At 32.2% G+C, this 22,706-nt stretch overlaps 1 protein-coding gene across 1 annotated transcript; it reads left to right on the top strand.

Moving 5' to 3' along the window:
* Positions 1 to 17,126: 17,126 nt before the first annotated feature.
* Positions 17,127 to 21,064, top strand: LOC120165361 (jasmonoyl--L-amino acid synthetase JAR4-like). The gene is made up of 5 exons (XM_039174901.1): positions 17,127 to 17,400; positions 17,851 to 18,148; positions 18,223 to 18,324; positions 18,449 to 19,272; positions 20,447 to 21,064. The coding sequence occupies exons 2-5, from the start codon at positions 17,856 to 17,858 to the stop codon at positions 20,983 to 20,985; spliced, it is 1,758 nt and encodes a 585-aa protein (XP_039030832.1). The 5' UTR covers positions 17,127 to 17,400; positions 17,851 to 17,855; the 3' UTR covers positions 20,986 to 21,064.
* The last annotated feature ends 1,642 nt before the right edge of the window (positions 21,065 to 22,706 follow it).

Raw genomic sequence — 22,706 nt, 5'->3', positions numbered from 1 at the left:
AGTTGATGGTGATATGGAATTTTGAATGTCTCAAAATTTCTATACGAGCATGTTACGTTTTCCATAAAGACATTAAAAGTTTTCAAATCTCTTGTTATTTTCTTTGTACTTTAACAAATAAAAAGTTTTAGATTCATCTGATAAGGATGAAGTTGTTCCTCAAGCCGGTACAAGTTATCCCATTGAAGTTCTTCTTGGAAAATCCAAAATGATTCTCTCGTATAAACTTCAGCATGGCTTTCTAAGTCAATCAGTTTTGTGATCTAGAAAGGCTTTGTCTAGGAACTTAAGTAATATGCTTTCAACTCATTTATACATATTTTACTAATACAACGTCTAAATATGTCTTCTTGTTTTTCAATGCAATCGCGAGTAAAGTATTCATAGACTCACACCTTTGCGTAGAGAAAATATTGGTGAAAACATTACCGGTTAGATATGCTTGTGCCCATAAGTGCCTAGTATTTCCCTTCTCAATCACCCAAGAATACTTTTCGACATTGAATTTTGAATGACGTTGAAAATCAAATTCTTCAGTTGTCCACCAGGAAGCCACACATCTAGAAAATGTTGTTGTAAATTTGTGGTCACCAAAATTAGTTTGTGCATTGTGAGAAAGATGCCAAGAACATAATCGGTGCTTAGCGAAAGGGATAACATATCTAATAGTCCTCTGTATTTCCCTATCCCCATCTGTCATAACTAAAAGAGGTGATTTATTCATCATGGCATGTAAAATATTCTGCAGCACCCACTCGAGAGATTGAGTTGTTTCATCAGTGATTATAGCAGTAGCAAATACTATTTTGCTATGGTGATGATTGACACCAACAACAGGCATAAGTGGTCGACTATACAATTATCTTTGAACGTTGTACGAACGTAATTACATCACTGAAGCATGTATAATCTGATCTTGATGTTGAATCATCCCATATAAAATTAAGTAATGCCCCTTATTCATCTACTATGTTATAAAAAACCTAGATCATCTTATTTCTTATAATCAAAGTAAGAAATTAGTGCATTAACATCCCCATTTACTATTTCCTTTGTTTTACCTCTTTAAAGTACATTATAGAGGTCTTCATGTATAAATACACCATTTTGATAACCCCTTGCCTGTTGCGTGAAATAATTAATTACTTGTGATGTCTCAACACCAACATCTTTCAATGTTGTTGCCTCATCAACATCAGTCTCAATCACAACTCTATTTGAATACATAAATGGTGTCATAACATTTCTGCACAATGTATGATTATGTTCCTAAAATAATTATTTACAACCCATTGATCTTCAATATTTTTTTGTCACTAAATTTTTTCCCTTGCATCGGGTTCATGTAACTGGCCGATGAGAACATTGACGATCAACAGTATGAACTTTGGATGACCGAAACCCTTCTTTTGAACAACAAAATTCTTGTGTCTTCACATTCGCTTCCCTATCTAAGAGTGTTGTCTCTCGGCGTGCACTAAAACCATGTTTCCTTATGTATTCCCTATAAAAATCACAAGCTTCATCACATGAAGAAAATATCTGACCAAACAACTTTTTAGATTCATCAACAGTAACTATTTTATGGCATTCCCTGCTCGGCTGAACTTCGTCTGATGCAGTATGGTCCATTTTTATAAATCAACGGTGGTCCCAACAAAACATTTAGTAGTAGAAAAGTTGAGTGGTCCTAGTAGGATTTGAATTTTGATGTTAAAAGATGAATTAGAGGTTCATAAAACATACTTCAGTGGTGCTTTCAATTATATTAAGTGGTGGTTGTTGAAGTGTGGGTACAACATTTATTTATTATGACATATTTTGGTGTGTATAATTAATAAGCAACAAATGTTTTTGTTGAAGGTTGAAGTATTAATACTTGTAATAAAAGTCTCGATACTTCTGAGGCATAATGATATCTAAGAAAATTATTCTAACAAAGTATCGATACAACTATTGTAACTATCAGTATTTTTTTGAAACAAAATATGCAATTTGTTCAAGGTAGATGTATGAAAGTCTCGATACGTTTTCAACAGTGTACTCTCTCAAAAAAAATGTCATGACAAAGTATCGATACACATAGTTCAAGTATCGATATTTATAATTTTGAAACACACAATGCATTTTGTTGAAGGTTGAAGTATTGATACTTGTCATAAAAGTCTTGATACTTTTGAGGTAGAATGATATCTAAGAAAATTGTCCTGACAAAGTATCGATACAACTATTGTAAGTATCGATATTTATATTTTTGAAACAATATATGAAATTTGTTCAAGGTAGACATATTGATACTATTTATGAAAGTCTCGATACTTTTTTTGAAAATATGCTCTCTCAAAAAATTACCATGAAAAAGTATCAATATACATAGTGAAAGCATCGATATTTATAATTTTGAAACACACAATGCATTCTGTTGAAGGTTGAAGTGTCGATACTTGTAATGAAAGTATAGATACTTTTTTCACAAAATGGTATCTAAGAAAATTTTCCTGACAAAGTATCGATACAACTATTGTAAGTATCAATGTTTATAATTTCGAAACACAATATGCAATTTATTCAATGTTGAAGTATCGATACTTTTTGTGAAAGTTTCGATACTTTTTTGACAATATGCTCTCCAACAAATTGTCTTAACAAAGTATCAATACACATAGTGTAAGTATTGATATTAATACTTTGGAAACGTTATTCAATAGTATTAGTATCGATGCTTGAACTAAAAGTGTTGGTACTTTTTCCACAGTATAGTATGTCTGCTATTTGTCCTCACAAAGTATCAAAATACATACTGTAAGTATCGATATTTATAATTTCCAAACATAATATGCATTCATTCAAACTGATATTGATTACATAGATTGTACACAAGCATTGAGGTACCATACTATTACAAGAGAAACAAATAACGTAAAACCCCAACACATTCTCTCATTCCTTCTTCGAATCTCATTTGCTTTGATTCTTTTCAACAGTCCGACAATTACAATTCTTGTACGTGGACTTATGGGAGGATCAAACCAACAAAAATACCTACAAGGACGATTACCTAATCTACCATGGTTCTTGCATCCAAAAAATCTTTTTCTATGATTGTCAGTTGACCATGATGTATGCAATTGCGTCGGATATCCACAGCCTTAGACCGGAAAATAAATTGGTTGATCCATTACTACGTTCTACTATGTTAGTCTTATTCAACATGGAACTTCTTTGAATTGTTGTAGTTATTGAGTAGTTTTTAGGGAGAGAAGAACAATTTAGGGTTTATAAATTAGGGGTGTTGATATTTCAACCGGTTTAGTAGTATAATTCTATTACCGTTTACATTATTAAGACCTATAAACAAATCGGTAGCAAGTTTAATATAATAGGTTGCGCCTAGTTTTTATTTTAACCAGTTAAGTTGTAATTATTTTGCCGTTTACATTATTATTATACCTATAAACAAACCAGTTGCTAGTTTAACGTAATAAGTTGCGCCTAAATTTTATTTTAATCGGTTAAGTTGTAAATATTTTACTATTTACATTATTGTTATATCTATAAATAAATTGGTTGTTAGTTTAACGTAATAAGTTGCGCCTAAATTTTATTTTAACCTGTTAAGTTATAAATATTTTACTGTTTACATTATTATTATTATATCTATAAACAAACCGATAGCAAGTTTAACAAAATAGGTTGTACCTAATTTTTATTTTAATTGGTTAAGTTGTAATTATTTTATGGTTTACATTATTATTATACCTATAAACAAACCAACTACTAGTTTAACGTAATAGGTTGTGTCTTATTTTTTTAGGTTGTGAGCCTTTTATTTATTTGTGTTTTAAATTTTATCCATACTTATACCATCAGTATCAATTCTTATGTAATTGTTTATAATTTTTAATAATTGTATTGATATGTTGCTCCCCAAAAGGCAGATATCTCTTCCACTACGATAAGAAAATTACACCGTTCATGCTTCTTTAAATATTCCCATCGACTGGATTCATTTTTACAACAATTGCGATAAAATTTACAAGTGAAGTTAAAGAGATTTTCCATTTACTATCGTAAATTAGGATTTTAGGGTTTGGATATTTTTGTTCTTAATATTCTTTTATTTCCTGTAATAGGCTTTATACCCACTCATATAAATGGCTCCAAAACGTCCTAGATGCAATTCTTCTCAAGTAAGGTCTTCTTCTCAAGTAAGATCTTCTGAGGTCATGTCGTTTGATGAAAAAAACTTTAGAATCGATCAGAAACAAAAATATTATAGGCATTTTAAATGAAGAAAAATTCATCCCCAAATGTGTTATTGACATGGATGTCAAGTTCAATCCAAACTATAAATTTGGTTTTAAATAGATCTTTACAGATTGGGGTTGGCTTGAGTTTCTTGGTGTAGAACTAAAATATTTCCCTAAACTTGTTCGAGTACTCTTCAGTAATGCTTCATTCGCGCGTGAGGCTAAAAGGGATAAAATCATCGGAATTAATACTCATGTAATGGGGAAGGTTATATATATATATATATATATATATATATATATATATATATATATATATATCCATATTCTATAGCTTGGGGTTTAGGTCTTGAGAATAAAAGGGATTCCGATGAATAGCCTCGTTCATCTAGATGTGGAGGCATGATTGTTTCACTTTATTGTCTCTTGGTTTATTCAGCCTTCTGGTCGAATTTTTTTGATAGTTTAAGATTTGATTATTGATTGTTAGCAAAGTAAATATAAAAACTGGTCCAAACATTGGACAACTTTGATTCCTTAAATTTCTTAATTTAGTGACTATGGGTGAATTAATTACTACTTCACTATCATATGCATGTGTCATTAACTATCTTTTGAGGAAGTATGAAGTAGATGTTTTGCTTGACAAACCTGTTTACTTATCTCAGAAGATTGACATGTTATCCATTACTAAAGCCGGATACGAATTTATAGAAAATGTCAGTTGGAATAAGAAAGATGGCATTGGACCGGCAGAAGACAAAGAGAAATTAGACGCCAAGGACAATGACGGGCATCAACCAATGGAAGACGCACCAATGGAAGAGGTTGGGGTTGAAGAGGAGATTACAATGATGTCTGTCATGGAGTACATGGTTAATTTCCGTGAACATTTTTGTGTGCCACATGAATGACCAAATTGGGTAAATGCAAGCCGATATTTTGTCATTTCGTGACGAAATCTCCAACTTGCGTAACGAATTCTTTTAACAAAATCATAAGAGTTAGGTAATTCATACTTTATGTTCTAAATATTTACATCTTTTAAAATGTATTTGGCTTTCTTATAACATAGGTAGAGAATGAGGTGGAAAATGAAGTGCAGAATCAAGTGGAGAATGAAGAGAAAGACCTTACAGATGATGATGATGAAGATCCAAATAAATATTTTCTTTATGCAACATCACCGTCAAGAAAACTTCTCATTTTTTATGTCAATGGAGTCCTTGCCTATTTTTCAAAGCAACCTAGAGGTATTAAATTTTTAAATTTTTATACATTATTTTAACCCCTCAATGTACTATATTAATGTACTTTTGTTCATGTTGTAGATGTTATAATGAGACCATGTCTATCACGATTTATTCATTTGTGTTTGGAGAACTTTGTTGTTGCCATTGGTCTTTGAAGTTGAGATAATCATTGTTAAGATATTGAATTACTATGGATAATTTAAAATTGGATATTTCTCGTGCTAATTGTTAACAATTTCAGACATAACATTGATCGTGCACTTGAAAAACTACATGGTTTGTCTGACCAAGTTTTATTCATTTGGGCAAGATGAATGTTTTTTAGTTTGCTTAATTTAATTTGTTTATGATCTTCCTAAAAATTGATGTTTAACTATTTCTTTAACTAGGATCAGGAAAGGTGCAAACAAAAAGATGAATTCACCTTTTGTAAAGATTTGCACGATGTTTGGAATAAGTATCCTCAATTCAACCCAAGAAATACATTGTTGGTGGATGATTCAGTAGAAAAATGAGTTGTAATCTAGTAAGTTGTAATTTTTTCTATTAAACTATATGTTGATAAATTTGTTCACTATTAATTTCTCTATTTATATAGCAATACAGTTACATATGTCCGTATCCATTTGACGCTTCATCTTCGAACGACAATGATTTAGGTATGACACAAATTGATGCCCACTTATGCGAGCATGGTTGATTACATTATTGAACATGCTTGATTTGTTGATTTCGATTATTTATATTTGTTATCAGAAAAAGGTGAAAACATTTGGGAGTATTTGGAAAATTTGACGAATACACATAATCTTTAGGAGTTTATTAAAAATAAATTTTTTTTCTTCGGTTTAATTTCTTTATGAGTGGACAACTAGAACATGGTTAATTTATTTATTGCTTATATGATTGTTATGTATAACATTGTTTTGTATGTTTGGTTTAGTTATATTTTTTTATATATTTGTATCCATACACATAATGCATTATTTTGAATTTGAATGTACTCAAACATGTCTCTATATTATTACAACCGACAAATTTAAATGTACTCAAACATATCTACATATTATTACAATCGATTTATTTCATATACTATTACAACTGAAAAAATTAATGCATCAATTGTACTCAAACATACAGTACTTAAATTTGAATTTGAATGTGAATGTGAATGTGAATTTCAATTTTATTTTTAATTTCAATATGAATTTGAGGTCAACTATGAATTGGAGCTTTTGTGTTTTGTTCCCTTCAAACAACAACAGTGTTGTTGTCTCTCCTGCTAAAAGCTTACAACACCATTCATCTTCTATCAAATAATATAGAACAATCAAGCAACAACTCATCAAAAAATCTTGAGCAATTAACCAACAACTTATCAGAAAAACTCGAGCAATCAACTAACCAGAATTCATCAGTATATTCCTTCAAAGTTATTTACATAATTATTTCTGGTTTTCTCTTATACATTGTGTTTCATTATTGTTTTAGTTTAATTGATGTGATATATGCGGATCTATTGGTTGGGCAGAACTAGTTAATATATGTTGCGTTTGTAACATCAAACGCCATTTGTAAGATTTTTTTCTCATAAACTTCCATAATTATCGTGTTAGCCTTGATTAACCCTAACTTCCATTATTTCTTTCCTACATCAACCGTCGAGTATTGCATGTCCATTATCATTTTGAGGCATAAGTTGGAAGATTGGATATGTAAAGATTTCCTTTTGGATAGGATCCATCTCATCCAGCTCATTCAGATAGGATAACCCTAAACCAAAACCATCTAAAAGATATACACCTTATTGAGATTGATTGTTTGCTAGCTTGTCTCTCAAATGATCAGTCTCAATCAGGTGTGTGTCTCTTACATAAAAGATTATGGAAATGTAATCTACAGTTGTAATAAGAAAGCAAACAATAAATGTAAATCAAACATTTTAATATATAATTTCATGCTTATGTTATTCTACATTCAACTTCCCCAAGCAAATTATATAACACACAAATATCATTCACAATAATGGACCATTCTTTCACTCTTTATAGTTAGTGGGCTCATCAGATGTTAAGTTTAGTTCTTCAATCTATTGTTCTTTCTCTTGTTTTCTCCTATAAACAAACAAATTTAATGTTACAAGTTCTGCTTCTATATTTCTAGATGCATCTTCTTCTAACTTTGGATTTCAACTGCAATAACATGTATCTACTTTAACATATTCATAAAATTATTCAACATTATTACCAAATTTGCTATGTATGTCTCAATCATTTTATGAATTGATGCATTATTATTCAGATGGCCCATTACTGAATCTTCTTCAACTGAACCCCTGGGGAACCTATAGCTAGTGACGACAGTTTCATATTTCCCTCTACACCAACCTTGTTTGACACTTGATTAATCAAATTGAGCATTTTAATGTCTCTTCAGATGAAATTTTGAAAGATTTCTCCTCATAATACATAATAGCTGAAATTCTTGCCATTGAGAACTTTTGATTTGGCCTTACGATATAATTCGACTTTAATATTTCTCTCCATAATACAATATGTGACTTACACAGTAAATATTCTATTTCATACACAGTAAAGATTCCATTTTGATGGGGCACAATAAAGATTCAATTGTCCATACTATTTATGAAAGCATCGATACATTTTCGATAGTATACTATATCAAACAATTGTCCAGACAAAGTATTGATACACCTACTCTAAGTATCAGTATTTTAAATTTGAGGAAGTTTGAAATATCGATACTGGTTATGAAAGTATCGATACGTTTACGACCATTTTGCTATGTCACAAAATGTTTCTGACATAGTATCAATACACCTACTATAAGTGTCATTATTACTAATTTCAAAAAAAAATCATAGTTGATGTATCGATGCTTAGTCTAAAAGTTTCGATACTTTTTTGACAGTTTTCTATGTCCAAAGGTTATCCTGACAAAGTATCAAAACCCATATTGTAGGTATTGATACGTACACTTTCAATCATTTTTCTTATTTTAACCAGTTTAGTTAACATTCTTGTGTAATGTTATAGGTTATGCCTTGTTATTTTTAACTGGTTACCTTATATGTAGGAGTAACGTATTCAGTTGCGTCTTGTTTTTCCTTTTACCGATTACCTTATAAGTAAGAGTAACGTTAATGGTTGCACCTTGTTATTTTTAACCGGTTTATAAGTAGGAGTAATGTTACTGATTGCGCCTTGTTTTGTATTTTATTGATTACCTTATAAGTAGGAGTAAAGTTACCAATGGTAACTAGGAGAAATCTAACCAGGTTGATGTGCGGGAGTTCATATATAAATAGGAACTTTCTTCCCTTATTTGTTATGAATTGTTAAGCTTTTTGTCTTTCTTGTCATGTTGCATTCTTTTGAAGAGAGGATGCTTTATAAATCCCATATGATAGCTTGAGATTGGGGCTTTGCTTGCTCAATTTCCATTTTGTTTTAGCCATCGTCCTTAGAAATCCTTATGCTAATATCAGTGCTAGAAGTTATGCGCTTCTTTAAAGAGAATTTCTAGCACTGATATTGACATAAGGATCTCTAAGAAACATAAATCCTCATAATCATATCATTCGTATTGCGTAAGTATCGATATTTTAATCTTCATCAACTTTCTCAAAACTAAAGAATCGAACATCAGAGAAAAAGTCGATATTTTAACATTCATATACTTTTTCAAATGCTAAAGTATCGATACACCTACTCTAAGTATCGATATTTAAACAATCATAAAATTTTCAAATGCTTAAGTATCGATACTGGTTATGAAAGTATCGATACATTTACAATAGTATGCTATGTCAAAAAATTGTCCTAACAAAGTATCGATACACATACTCTAAGTATCGATATTAATAATTTCGAAACATAAATTACATAGTTGATGTATCGATACTTAGTATAAAAGTTTCAATTTTTTTATCGATTTCACCTTGTTTTATTTTTTCCGATTACCTTATAAGTAGGAGTAATGATAACAGTTACCTTGTTATTTTTTACCCGTTACCTTGTTTTTTTATTGTTTACCTTAGTAAAACAATAACAGTTACTTATAAGGATGTATGAGAAACCGAAGTATCAATATTTTGCATAAGTATCGATACTTTTACAAAGATATTTTAGTATTCAAACTTATTTGCATACATTTTATATAAAAAGTTTAAAAATCAAGTATTTTAACTTTCAATCTTAACTTAAACAATTTTTTCAAATGAACAAGTATCAAACATCATAACATAAGTAACTTTTGATCTTAACTTGAACAATATTTTCAAATCAATAAGTATCGATATTTTAATTTTCATCAACTTTCTCAAATGCTAAAGTATCAAACATCATAGAAAAAGGATTGATATTTTAGCATTCATCAAATGCTAAAGTATCGATCATCATATCATAGTATCGATATTTGTTTAAAAAAACTCCCTCCAAATGATACAATTATATATTAAAGCGCAACCGAATTCATTAAACACAAGTTTAACATTTCAGATTGCAACCTACTTCTTTATTCACAATAACATTATTATTGGGTGCAACCGAATATATTGTAAGAACTCATAACATTATAAGTAATTAACTTATTTTGTTATCATGAGATTGTCTAATGCCTCATCAGATTAAACTTTGGTAATTATTTTAGATGCTACCTAATATGTTAATAATACTTATAACAAAATAAGTAATTATCTTATTTTGTTATCGTGATATTTCTATGGCCCCATCATCTAAACTTTAATAACATTTTAGGCGCAACCTAATATGTTAATAATATTTATAACACTATAAGTAATTAACCTATTTTGTTATCGTGATATTTCTGAGGCTCCATCAACTTAAATTCTTGTAACATATTAGGCGCAACCTCATATGTTGATAATATTAATAACATCATAAGTAATTAAATTATTTTCTTACCGTTTATAATATTTTAGGCTCGGCCTGTTATGTTACTATGATTGATAACGTTTCCGTTTATTAACCTAAATTACTAAAGTCAATATTTTCTTTACCATTTTTCATACAACGATAATATGTCCTATTATTACCATTATTATTAACAATTCAAATAATTTTTCGATGGGGACTTATAACATTTCTAGTAGCGCTTTTAACTAGTTACTTTTGAAATCAGTCACACCGTTTATTAACCATATTTTAGCCACTCACAATATAATTTCCCGAAGTTTTCAAACTATTGATGTGTGGAAATTATAGTATATCATGATTCCATAATTACTTGTACTTTATATATATATATATATATATATATATATATATATTAAAAAAATCTAGAATCTATTTACAAAATATAAATAGCTAGAATGTAACACCCCAATTTAGGGGCTAAATTTTAGAATTATAAAGGGGTGGATTTAATTGTTATTTTGAGAAGAAAATTGAGGACTAAATTAAAAAATTTCAAAGTTGGTAGACCATTTTAAGAAGTGCAGGAAATTCAGTGGCTAAACTCATGATTTGACCATTTTTCTTTAGGAGAAAATATAAACCTCTGTTTCCCGTGTTTCAGCAGAAAATTCTCAGTTTTTCCTCCCCTTTGACACTCATTTCAACTCCGATCTAATCGCTGTCCGACTTTCGATTGACGAACCGAAACCACCATCGTGTTCGTTGTCGACCGATGAACAAAAACCGTCAAACCTTTCATCATCGTTCATCGTTAATTTCAGTTGGAAGTATCGTTGATTTTAACTCGATTTCCGTTGGTTTTTCATCGATTCACGACAATCCGACCATCCATTTTCGACACCTCCCGCACCATCGTGTTCTTTGCATCGTTCGGCGTCCAATGGTGTCCTCCGTTTCTCCGTCGTCGCCGGCATGTGGTGGCGTGAGAAAGTCAAAGTTTTTGATGTTTCGGAATCGAGCTCTCCACCGTTCAAAATTGTGAACCGAGGTTGGTAAGTGTCTCAAAATGCCTTAAAATAACTTTTAGAAATTTTTCAGGAATTTTTTCGACACCGTATCACTGTTCACGCACCGACACTGCGCGTAGGGGGTACTGATTTTGTAATTAATTTCTGTTAGGGTGATATTCGTGTAAAACTCGGGTGTTAGTTTCGTAAATATTTTTAAAAGGGTGTTAGTTTTGTAATTAATTTCTATTAGGGTGATAATTGTATAAAACAATTGATCGTTGACTGTCGTTAACCACCTTTAACCAAAACTTTGACCGGCGTTGACCGAGCATTGAACGACCATAGACTATTTTCAAATGCACCTATTCTGATATTTTTCGACGTCTTGAGTTCGATTCCGCAGTCCGTTTTTCAAAATTCAGACCCGAAAGCCTCGAAATTACTAGTCAAACTCGTTGACTTTGACAGAAAAGTCAAAATTTTTGAAAAGTCAAATTTTATGTTTTTCGACGTTCTGAATCGGAATCCGAAGACTGTTTCATCAAATTCAAACCCGGTAAGCTGTTTTTGACTGATTTATCACCCGATTTGATCCGTTTTTTTGAAATTAAGCTCCGTTTTTATGTAATTTTTGTTGATATACATCTGAGGAATTATTGGAAGATGATTTCAAGATCGAGGGCGTTCGAATGGAATTTATATGGTCGATCAGTATAGCACGAAAAACGAGGTAATACTTTACTGCCTCTTTATGTTTTATGGAACATGTTGATATTGGTAAATGCATGAATAAGATAATGTTGGTCACTTATGTGGAGTTAATTAATGAAGGTCTACACTCGATACGAATGCGGTAGAAAGTAAGTAACTGAATATGGCTCAGATGACTATTATAAAAAAATTGGAGGACAATTGGAATTAAATTACAAGTTCTGGAATTAGGTGATAAAGGAATCATCCATGGATATGTAGATTATAATTTATCTCATTAAAGGTACTTAGATGATAAATTATGAGAATATTTCGATTAGGTAAAATTACGAAAATACCCCTATGTTGTAAAATGACAAGTTGTCCCTCGAAGTTGATTAATAACTCTAAAAAGATATATTGATATGATAAATTTACAGATATAAATTTGGATAACCGGTTTTTCATCCCAAGAGGGTTTGTGCAAGTTATTAGAAGTCTGTTAAGGAATCATTTCAAGATAAGAGAATGTTCGGGAAAGCAATTGACCATAGGATCTCTAAATTATAATTATATTTATTAAGAGTTAATACCGAAATTATTTGGTTAAGAAATTACAAAAATAACCTTGAAAGGTAAAAATAGTCTGAGTTGACTCTAAATGGGAAAGTAACCTGAGAACTTGTACTTAAACCAATAAATTACTTATTTGATTGTTTAGATCCTACCTTTGTATGGAAAATTCATGATAATTCGTTAGTAACATCTGAAAAGACTTTTAACCTGGAAATCTCCGATTTGAGAATAAATTATCAAGGGTGTTTTTTTGTCAGAACTATTCAAAAGGGCTGGAAAAGATTATACGTTTGAATTAAATAATAAGATCAGATGGATGGAAATGATTGAAATAGATCGGATTTGTCAGAATAGTTTGACGGTACTGACATAAATGATAAGTTTGAATTTAATAATAAGATCGGACGGAATGAATTATTAGACTACAATGGATCTATAAAATGACCAAATACCCTTAGAATGCAAATGACTAAGAATATCACCAAGCTCAAGAATGGTAGATATCCTCGAGCTCAGAAATAAATGGAATAAAATTGAATACCAAAATGACCAAAATACCATTATGGCCTATACTAAGTAAATGTCTTGGATTAATTAAGGAATCCAAATAAGCATAGGTGTTGGACTACCTTTAGAAGTTATGGAACACAACTTAAGTGAGTTGATCAATCTTAATGATATGTCAGTATCTGAACGACATAGATGTTACTTGAATGCGTGTTCGTCTTCTCAAGTATGGTTCGATGATAATTTTGAAAGTACTCAGCTAAGCTCAACTCTAGATCGCATTCGGTAATAAGAAATGGATATTCGTTAGACAAATCAACTACGAAGACCAAATTAAATTGAACAAAAGTACAATATGTATATGAAATTCAGAAACATATGGATTACCCTGAAAAACCCCAAAGTAACTATAATAGACTTGACTGCTAAATGAATTAAGTAATCAAGGCTAAGGATTAAGTAAGTGATTTGGATGAGTCTGGAAACATTAATGAGCATACATGATGTAATGTTTTTTATGGATCATGAACTACAAATCAAGCACATCAGCAGTTCATGATATAGTGAAAGCGTGAACATGAAATTAAGAGCATTGGAATATCTGTTAGTCTCCTTAAGATCTATTCAGTGATGACTCAGAAGATGATCTATGGATAATAATATTTGGTATTAAAGAGTAAATACCCTGGAAGGTTAATGAATTAACAAGTTGATAAGTATTATTTCTGGGAGCTATTCTTCTAGAGTTATTCGATAAACTAATTAATCGACATAGATTGTAAAGGTATTGAACCTTCATTTCTTCCCTATCAGCTCAAGTCTCATTCTGAATTACTGATGATTCCATCAGTTATTGATCTCTTCCAATAGTGATTCTACCTTCTGGTATTCTATCGGCATACTGAAAATCTGTGTTTCTCTGTCTGATATGATTATCCAGTATCTCTGAATAACATCTGAAAACTCTAGTGTGTTACCTATTCACATGAATAGTTTATCTGATTTTCGATTTGGATTTTGATATGATACTTGACCTGGATTTTGATATGATACTTGACATGTATTCTGATATGCTACTTGACCTGAATTATGTTTTAATTTTATATACATATATCCGTTACGAACGAAACATATTTTATTTGGGGTAATGTTGGAGGAAGTATACCTGGAGGCTCCTCGGCTGTGTGGTCAATGCCTTACTTACCGGCTCCTCGGATGTGTACTCAGGGCCTTACTGGACTTGACGGTGGGTGTATGGTTCTGGGGAACCTACACATTTTGGACTTGACGGATGGGGGTAGTGTTCATGTTTTTAAAACATGTTACATAAATCGATTTTACTGAAATATTTTATCTGTATCTTTTCACTGGTTTTACGGGAACACACTAGATAACCTATTCTGATCTCCTGAACCTAGACATCCGAAATATTTCTTTCTGAACTGAATATTATCTGTTACTACCTGAGATATCAATGGGACCTCAGCTCAGCCTACAAATCTGTAGATATCTTATTCAATAAGGAAATATATGTTTATTTGTATCTGCACGTTCTTCAGCATCATCTGGTAGTTCTGTATTACTGAGCTTTCCGAAGCTCACTCTGTTACTCACCTTTTCAGGTTAAAAGAATCGTACCAGTGCGGTTATCAACTTCAATAAGGGATTTCTTCCGTCGTTGGTTGCAGAGTATGGTACTTGTGATTAGGGGCATGTAATTGTATTTTGTTTTAATATTTGAGTATGAAAATATGTTTTATTTCTGTATACTGATAAATCTTTTTATAAGTTACATATTTTAATAAAGGTTTTAAATTTTCCGCTATTTTTACAGTGGGTCGCTCCGGTGGCCCTAATGTGACACTCCATATTGGATCGGGTTATCCACATTGGTCTGAGGGGGTTACATAGACTTTTTTCAAATAGGGGTGAACAAAATTTGACTTGACTCGAAAATTAATTTTTTTAATTCAATTTGATGCTAAAGAAACTCTAATTAACTTGACTTGACTCATAATTTTATAAACTCAACTTGATTCAAAAAAAATTTAAATTCGAGTCTAATTATAAAATAGAACACTAATAATTTGAATACCTCAAAATTTTTAGTAATTAGTATATTGATTTTCAAGTTTGAGCTGTGTCTTTCAAGTCTATATATATATATATATATATATATATATGGTTATAGAAAATGTTTAAATTGGACTTAAATAGTATCACAACATTATAATTATTTATAATTAAATTTAAATATAAACTTGAATTTTGTAAATTAAAATCGAGTTGATTTTTTTAAACAAAATTTGAATTATAAAATATGATTTATTAACTCGAATAACTCAAAACAATTTATTCGACTTGAATGAATGTTCTCCTAACTCTAACGACATATTAGAAGAAGATATCTATATTCTGTTAGTAGATATAAACTGGAGGAGGAAACGATAAACTCAAAAGGAGAAATTATTGGAAAATAAAATTGGAAAGTATAGAACAATAAATTAAAACTATGGAAAGGGAATCTCAGAGGAAAAGGAGTAAAATTGAAGGGACAAGAGTGCAATATTGCTAGAATCTGATTTCGGCGAAATTATAAAGAAAGGTAACTTGATTTAAAGTTAAAAAAGAACGAAATAGGATTGATAAAAAATGTGATAAGAAAACTATAATATTTTAGGTTTGACGCAACTTAAAATATAATATTTTTTATAACATTTTCGGTTACAATATAAAATATTACATAGAACGTCACATTTTTTGTTGACGATTGAAAATATTATGAATAAGATAATATTTTAGATTGCAACCGAAAATATTAGAAGAATGTGACATTTTAGGTTGCGTCCAATTTAAAATGTTATTTTTTATTACATTTTCTATCGTGTTCTATTTTCTCCATTTTTATCATAAATTTTAGGATAAACTACGCGTTGGTACCTGAACTATCAATTATGATCTATTTTAGTGCATAAACTTTCAATCTTTTCATAATTGTATCTAACATTTATTTTTTGTTTCATTTTAGTATCCCGCCATTAAAGCTTACCGAACGGGCTAAAGTGCATAGCTCCGGTGGACAAACGACCAATTCAAACGGTGGACCACGAGAGAATGACAAGTCGACCAACATAGTCTAGTTTCAGGCCCATTAGTCAATTGACGACATAGATTGAAGGATGAAGAAGTCGAAGAGTTCATAATTGATTTGGGAGATTGAGACATTTTCCATTGAAATAAAGGCCAAAATCACATTCAGGGTCAGAAAAGGTGCGGACTAAAAAGTTTGGGCTTTATCGGCCAACGGATGTGATGGTCAGTGACTGTAGACACAGCCAGTGAGCCCATCATTTAAGTTTTTAACGATTGATACTAAAATGAAATAAAAAACTAAACACTAAGTATAGTTTTAAAAAAATTAAAAGATTAAATACTAAAACGAATCAAAATTGATCATTTAAGTATTAAATATGTGATTTTCCTTAAGTTTTAAGTTGTACCACACAACTGAGCCTGATTACGTTGTAGCGGACCCCACTTCAATATGAGATTATGAATTTCGTTCTTTAGTCACCCAAATTGTGAATCTCCTTAAAATGCAATATTAAACCAATTCCCGCTAAAATCCCCAAGCTCATAAACAGTAATCTCGGTATCCAGCAGTTTCACACAAGCTGGCATTTCTGGAATTCAAACCTTACAATAAGGGCAAAATGGGGTTCAAAAACAACATTTTTAAAATAAAAGGGAAAAAAGACTGAAATTAAATAAATAAATAAATAAATAAATAGCGACTATAAATTGGGAGCAGAGGAATCTTCTCTATCTCCCATTATCCTCCATAGCCAAAACACAAAGCAATATCCCTTTTCTTTTCTGTTGTTATTTTATTCACAGAAGTAGTAGGCCTATAAATTGGGAGCAGAGGAATCTTCTCTATCTCCCATTATCCTCCATAGCCAAAACACAAAGCAATTTCCCTTTTCTTTTCTGTTGTTATTTTATTCACAGAAGTAGTAGGCAGAGATCATCACTTTCAGAAAGAGAAAACAAAAGAAAGCATAGAAATCCGTAACGTTTTCCACCAAATATCTGCTCTCCCCCCCCCCCACACATAAAGTTTGGATAACTGTGAAGGTTCAGAGTTCTGACTCAAACCAGCTCTGCCTTATCTCTTGTCTCACTGTTTTAGTAAAGCCACACCATTCTTCTTCAGGTAACAGAATTTCCTCTCCGGAGGAAAAGGGTTTCACTGAATTTCCAACTGCACTTAATCCAAATGCTTACTTCTTTCCCTCCTCGATCTCATTATGTTTTATTGAAGATTTTGTTTGGTTGTTGACTTTTTTACTTCATTTTTTGGTTTTTTTTTTTGTGAATTATGTTCATTTTAACATTCAAGTCTTGGGTTCCAGGATATTGAGTTGAATTTTTGTTCAGTTTTTTCTATCTAATATTTTTGTTTTCCCATTTCAACTTGTTTAGTTTCTCAGTTCTTTTCCCTACTGTTTTGGATTTGAATTTCATTGATTTTGCTTCTTCTTGTTTTGTTAAAGAAATTAATCTCTGTTTTCTAGAGGGAAATTCAAGTTTCCCGCAAATTTCTTGTCGGTTGACTGTGTTGACTTTCTTTAATTTCTTTCCTTGTTTGGTTTTTGTTATAGATTAACCATGTTAGAAAAGATGGAAATTCTGGACGTTGAGAAAGTGATAAAAGAATTCGAAGCGATGACCAAAGATGCGGAGAATGTTCAAAGGGAGACTTTAAAGAAGATTTTAGAAGAAAATGGAAGCGCCGAGTATTTGCAGAATCTGGGTCTCAATGGCAGAACTGACCCTGAAAGCTTCAAGGCTTGTGTTCCTCTAGTCACTCACAATGACTTGGAGCCTTTCATTCAGAGAATCGCTGATGGTCCTTCTGCCCCGATTCTCACCCGAAAACTAATCACCAACATATCTCTCAGGTACCTATTCCTTTACTTTTAACTTTGATTGTCCCTTTCAAATTGAATGCACAGCTTCTATTGTGAATTTGCAGCTCTGGCACCACTCAAGGAAAACCCAAGTTCGTGCCTTTCAATGATGAATTGATGGAAACTACTTTGCGGATATTCCGTACTTCTTATGCTTTTAGAAACAGGTAGGTATATACAATTGCATATCTCTTAATCTTTCTTGTCCCCCAAAGGTTTTTTTTATGGTCCACACCTTTTTGTTCCAGCTACGTGATTGGTTATTGATCAGTATGTATTGTTGATGTACAGGGAATTCCCTATTAACAACGGAAAGGCTTTGCAGTTCATTTATAGTAGTAAGCCGAGTAGAACCAAAGGGGGTTTGTTCGCCGGAACTGCGACGACGAATGTGTTCCGCAATTCGCTGTTTAAAAACGCGATGAGAGGGATGCAATCTCAGTGTTGCAGCCCTGATGAGGTGATATTTGCTCCAGATTTTCACCAATCCTTGTACTGTCATCTTTTATGTGGCCTGATCTCCCGTGAGGAAATTCAGTTGGTTTCCTCTACCTTTGCGCATAGTATTGTTCATGCGTTTCGAACTTTTGAACAAGTGTGGGAAGAGCTTTGTGCTGATATTAGAGATGGGGTCCTCACGAGCCGCATCACCTTCCCTTCGGTTCGATCGGCTATGGCCAAAATGCTGAAGCCGAATCCTGAATTGGCTGATTTGATTCACAGGAAATGTTCTGGATTGAGTAATTGGTACGGATTGATACCAGAGCTTTTCCCTAATGTCAAATACATCTATGGGATCATGACTGGGTCCATGGAGCCTTATCTGAAAAAATTAAGGCATTATGCAGGAGATGTGCCTCTTGTAAGTGCTGATTATGGTTCTTCTGAGGGATGGATCGGAGCAAATGTCAATCCGAAAGTGCCTGCAGAGTCAACTACGTATGCCGTTCTTCCGAATATTGGGTATTTTGAGTTCATTCCCCTGAAAGAGGATGCTGAAGAGCAAGTCCAAGACAAAGTTGGTGCTAGTTTCATCTCTATGGAGCCCAAACCAGTGGGTCTGACTGAAGTTAAGGTCGGTGAAGAGTATGAAGTTATTGTCACAAGTGTTGCAGGTACTAAATTGTTCTTTTTTCGAAGAATCGGAACTTTTTCTGCATTTCCTACAATTAGTTTAGAAGATTTGAGGAGATTTGCATGCATTCTTTAATATCACTTCAGCTCCATATCTAAACCGCGTTCACATCATAGTCCATATTGCACGTTACAGTGTGTAAAACTTCTAAAGTTGTTTATTTGTTGATAAAATGACCCAACCATGAAATAAATGCTCTTCATGTGGGTGTAGCCATGTAGGAGCAAGTTATTTATGGTCCAAGCCTTGTTCCTTCCAATGATTTTTTGTTTTCTTAACCTACTTTGTTTGAAAAAAGAACCCATTGTTCAGACACGTCTGTCCCAATTGGTTAAGACAAAGGCTCATTTAATTGGCTTATTTGTTTGATACATATTCCTACACATCCACATGTTTCTTTAATATTACAATATTAGGAAATAGAAAATCTCTTATCAAGAACCACCCATGTGTTCTCCTCCATGTATCTCGGTTGGTCCACATTTGAAACTTCTTAATTGAAATCAGGAACTTATATTCTCCCTATAGGTTCTCCTTTTCTGTAAATCAGTAAGTATATCAGGAAATCCTTTCAGGGTAGTCTACGAGTTCGTTGCTGTATTTTTCTGGAGAATAAAGAATGGACAAAACTTACAAACTACTGATGTATTTTGAAAAGGATGGGGGCTTAATGGTCAATGGTCTGGTTGAACAACACTTAAGATATTTTTATGTTTATGATTTTCAATAATTAACATCGTTATACATGACAAAGAAAGGGAGAAGAGATGGATGCTATTGGGGCCATTTTGATGTCATAGGTTTTCGTGTATTGTGCTGGAAAAAAGTATAGGATCATGTAAAACAAAACTGCCTTGGTTATGAAACAATTAAAGGTGATCACATTCATCTCACACACAAATATAATAATGTTTTTTAATTTGATGTTTAGTGGAAACTGGTAACTTGTATTTTAGTCATTGGCTACCGAATCCTGATTTGCAAGTGGAAATTTTCTATTGTGGATTGTTGACCCTGTAAACATTGCATTAGCCATGATTGTCATTATTAAATGTATATAATTGAATGATTTTGAAACACTGCCATGTTAGTATAACTTGCTGGTTGTCCTTTTCTTTCAAATATTTTAATACCCTTTCAACTGCAAACCAAAGGTTTGTACAGGTACCGGCTAGGGGATGTTGTCAAGGTAATGGGGTTCCATAACTCGACCCCGGAGTTGAAATTTATATGCAGAAGGAATCTGATGCTCACCGTAAACATCGACAAGAACACCGAGAACGATCTGCAGCTAGCGGTGGAAGAAGCAGCCAAGCTAATTTCCGAGGAGAAGCTCGAAGTGATTGATTTCTCTAGCCATGTCGACTTATGGACGGACCCCGGTCACTATGTGATATTCTGGGAAATCAGTGGGGAAGTAAGCGACCAAGTGCTGAAAGAATGCTGCAATTGTTTGGATCGTTCTTTTGTCGATGCAGGGTATGTTAGTTCCCGGAAGGTGAATGCGATCGGTCCGCTTGAGCTCCGAGTTCTTCGGAGTGGAACGTTTCAGAATATACTGGACCATTATTTAGGGTTAGGTGCTGCTGTTAGCCAGTTTAAAACACCACGATGCGTAGGGCCTACGAACCAGAAAGTGTTGCAAATCTTGTGCGGCAATGTGGTCAAGAGCTACTTTAGTACTGCTTTCTAGCTGTTGTTAAATATTCCCCACATTAAACTAATCTTTATATAATAAAATCGAATGTGTTCATTGGCTGTCACATGTATAATTGTATGACCTCGATTCCACCATCTTATCTTCTCAATTGCTTCACAACCCCTAATTTTATTAGAGGATAAATTATATCATTAATTACTCAATTATTTAGTTATCAAATTATTTTTTTTATAAAATTGTAATTGACATTATATTTTAGTTTTATTTTAATCACTTTTTTATAAAAGTTATTTGGTATAATAATAATAATTTTAATCTTTAAAATTTATACATTCTATCAATATGATATTTTTTAGGTTTAAGGGTTATTTTTTTCCTTGTAGTAGACTTAATTTATCATTTCATCCCTATGATATTTTCACAATAGTATAGCCCTTGAAGTTATTTAATTGCATCATCATATACCATTGAACGCTTTGACTAATAGAAATGTTAGTATTCTGCATATGTGGACGCCAACAATTTATCACTTAAAGGTTATTTTTACTTCTGTAGTAGACTCAATTTATCATTTTCATCCTTATGATATTTTCACAATAATATAGCCATTGAAGTTATTTAATTGCATCATCATATACCATTGAATGTTTTGACTAATAGAAACGTTAGTATTCTGCATATGTGGACGCCAACAATTTTCACGTCAACCAATATTACTAACGTAGCTTGATGATGATGTGACACTTATTAAAATATAAACAATAAAATATTTAAAATATTTCCTAACATATTATTTGTCTATAAATAATAAAATATTTACATAGAAATATTTTAAATATTATATTATTTATTTTTTAAATAAATGTCACGACATCATCAAACCACGCCAACAATATTGGTTAACGTGAAATTTGTTGGTGTCCATAGACGCAGAAAACTAACGATTCTTTTAGTTAAAACGGACAACGGTATATGATGATCCAATTAAACAATTTCGAGGATTAAATTGATGCTAAAATACTATAAGGGCGAAAATGATAAATTGAATCTAGATGGCAAAAGTAGCCCTAATGTCGTTTTTTACCAATTAAAACTGCAAAACCATTGTTTTATTCGAATTACTCAATCATCCATTTCAGTATGAAGAAGGCTATGAGCACCATCAGGAGGGTGTTGCAGAATCGTGAGGTCTGGTCTTCCTGTACGTCCAAGATGAATCAATGCATCAACTACACCATTTGTTTCCCGACGAACATGCTTAATCTTAGTAATCCATTGGAGATGGAGAAGCTTGAGGATTCTACGAGTAATTGTTGTTTCATTTAGCTGGACATTAGAGTTAAGGATCATCACCACCTCATCGCACCCCGATCCTAAGCTATGGCTAGACCATCTAACACATCCCAAAGTTCGACGTGGAAAACTGAGCATTGCCCAATATTCCGGTGAAAGCCTACTAACCATTGACAATCGTGTTGGAAATAAAACACTCACACAAACAACTTTTATTGAAACTCAAACAAATATTAGAAGAGCACTCTCACTAAAAAAACAAGAACTACAACTCACTCTTATAAGACTTTCCTTCTCCACTCACTTAGAAGCTCTTAATTTTTCTTGATGCTTAAAACTAAAATGGGGTGGGGTATTTATACTACTCAAGAATAATCCTACACCACACAAATAAACTAATTTAAACCATTACAAATTCAACAAATACCTAACTCTCACCTAACTAAATTGATGTAAGCAAT

This window comes from Hibiscus syriacus, unplaced genomic scaffold, assembly GCF_006381635.1.
Source record: "Hibiscus syriacus cultivar Baekdansim isolate YM2019G1 unplaced genomic scaffold, ASM638163v2 tig00111582_pilon, whole genome shotgun sequence".
Lineage (NCBI taxonomy): Eukaryota > Viridiplantae > Streptophyta > Magnoliopsida > Malvales > Malvaceae > Hibiscus > Hibiscus syriacus.
Note: the sequence above shows the minus strand (reverse complement) of the source record. Positions and strands in the feature narration are given on the sequence as shown.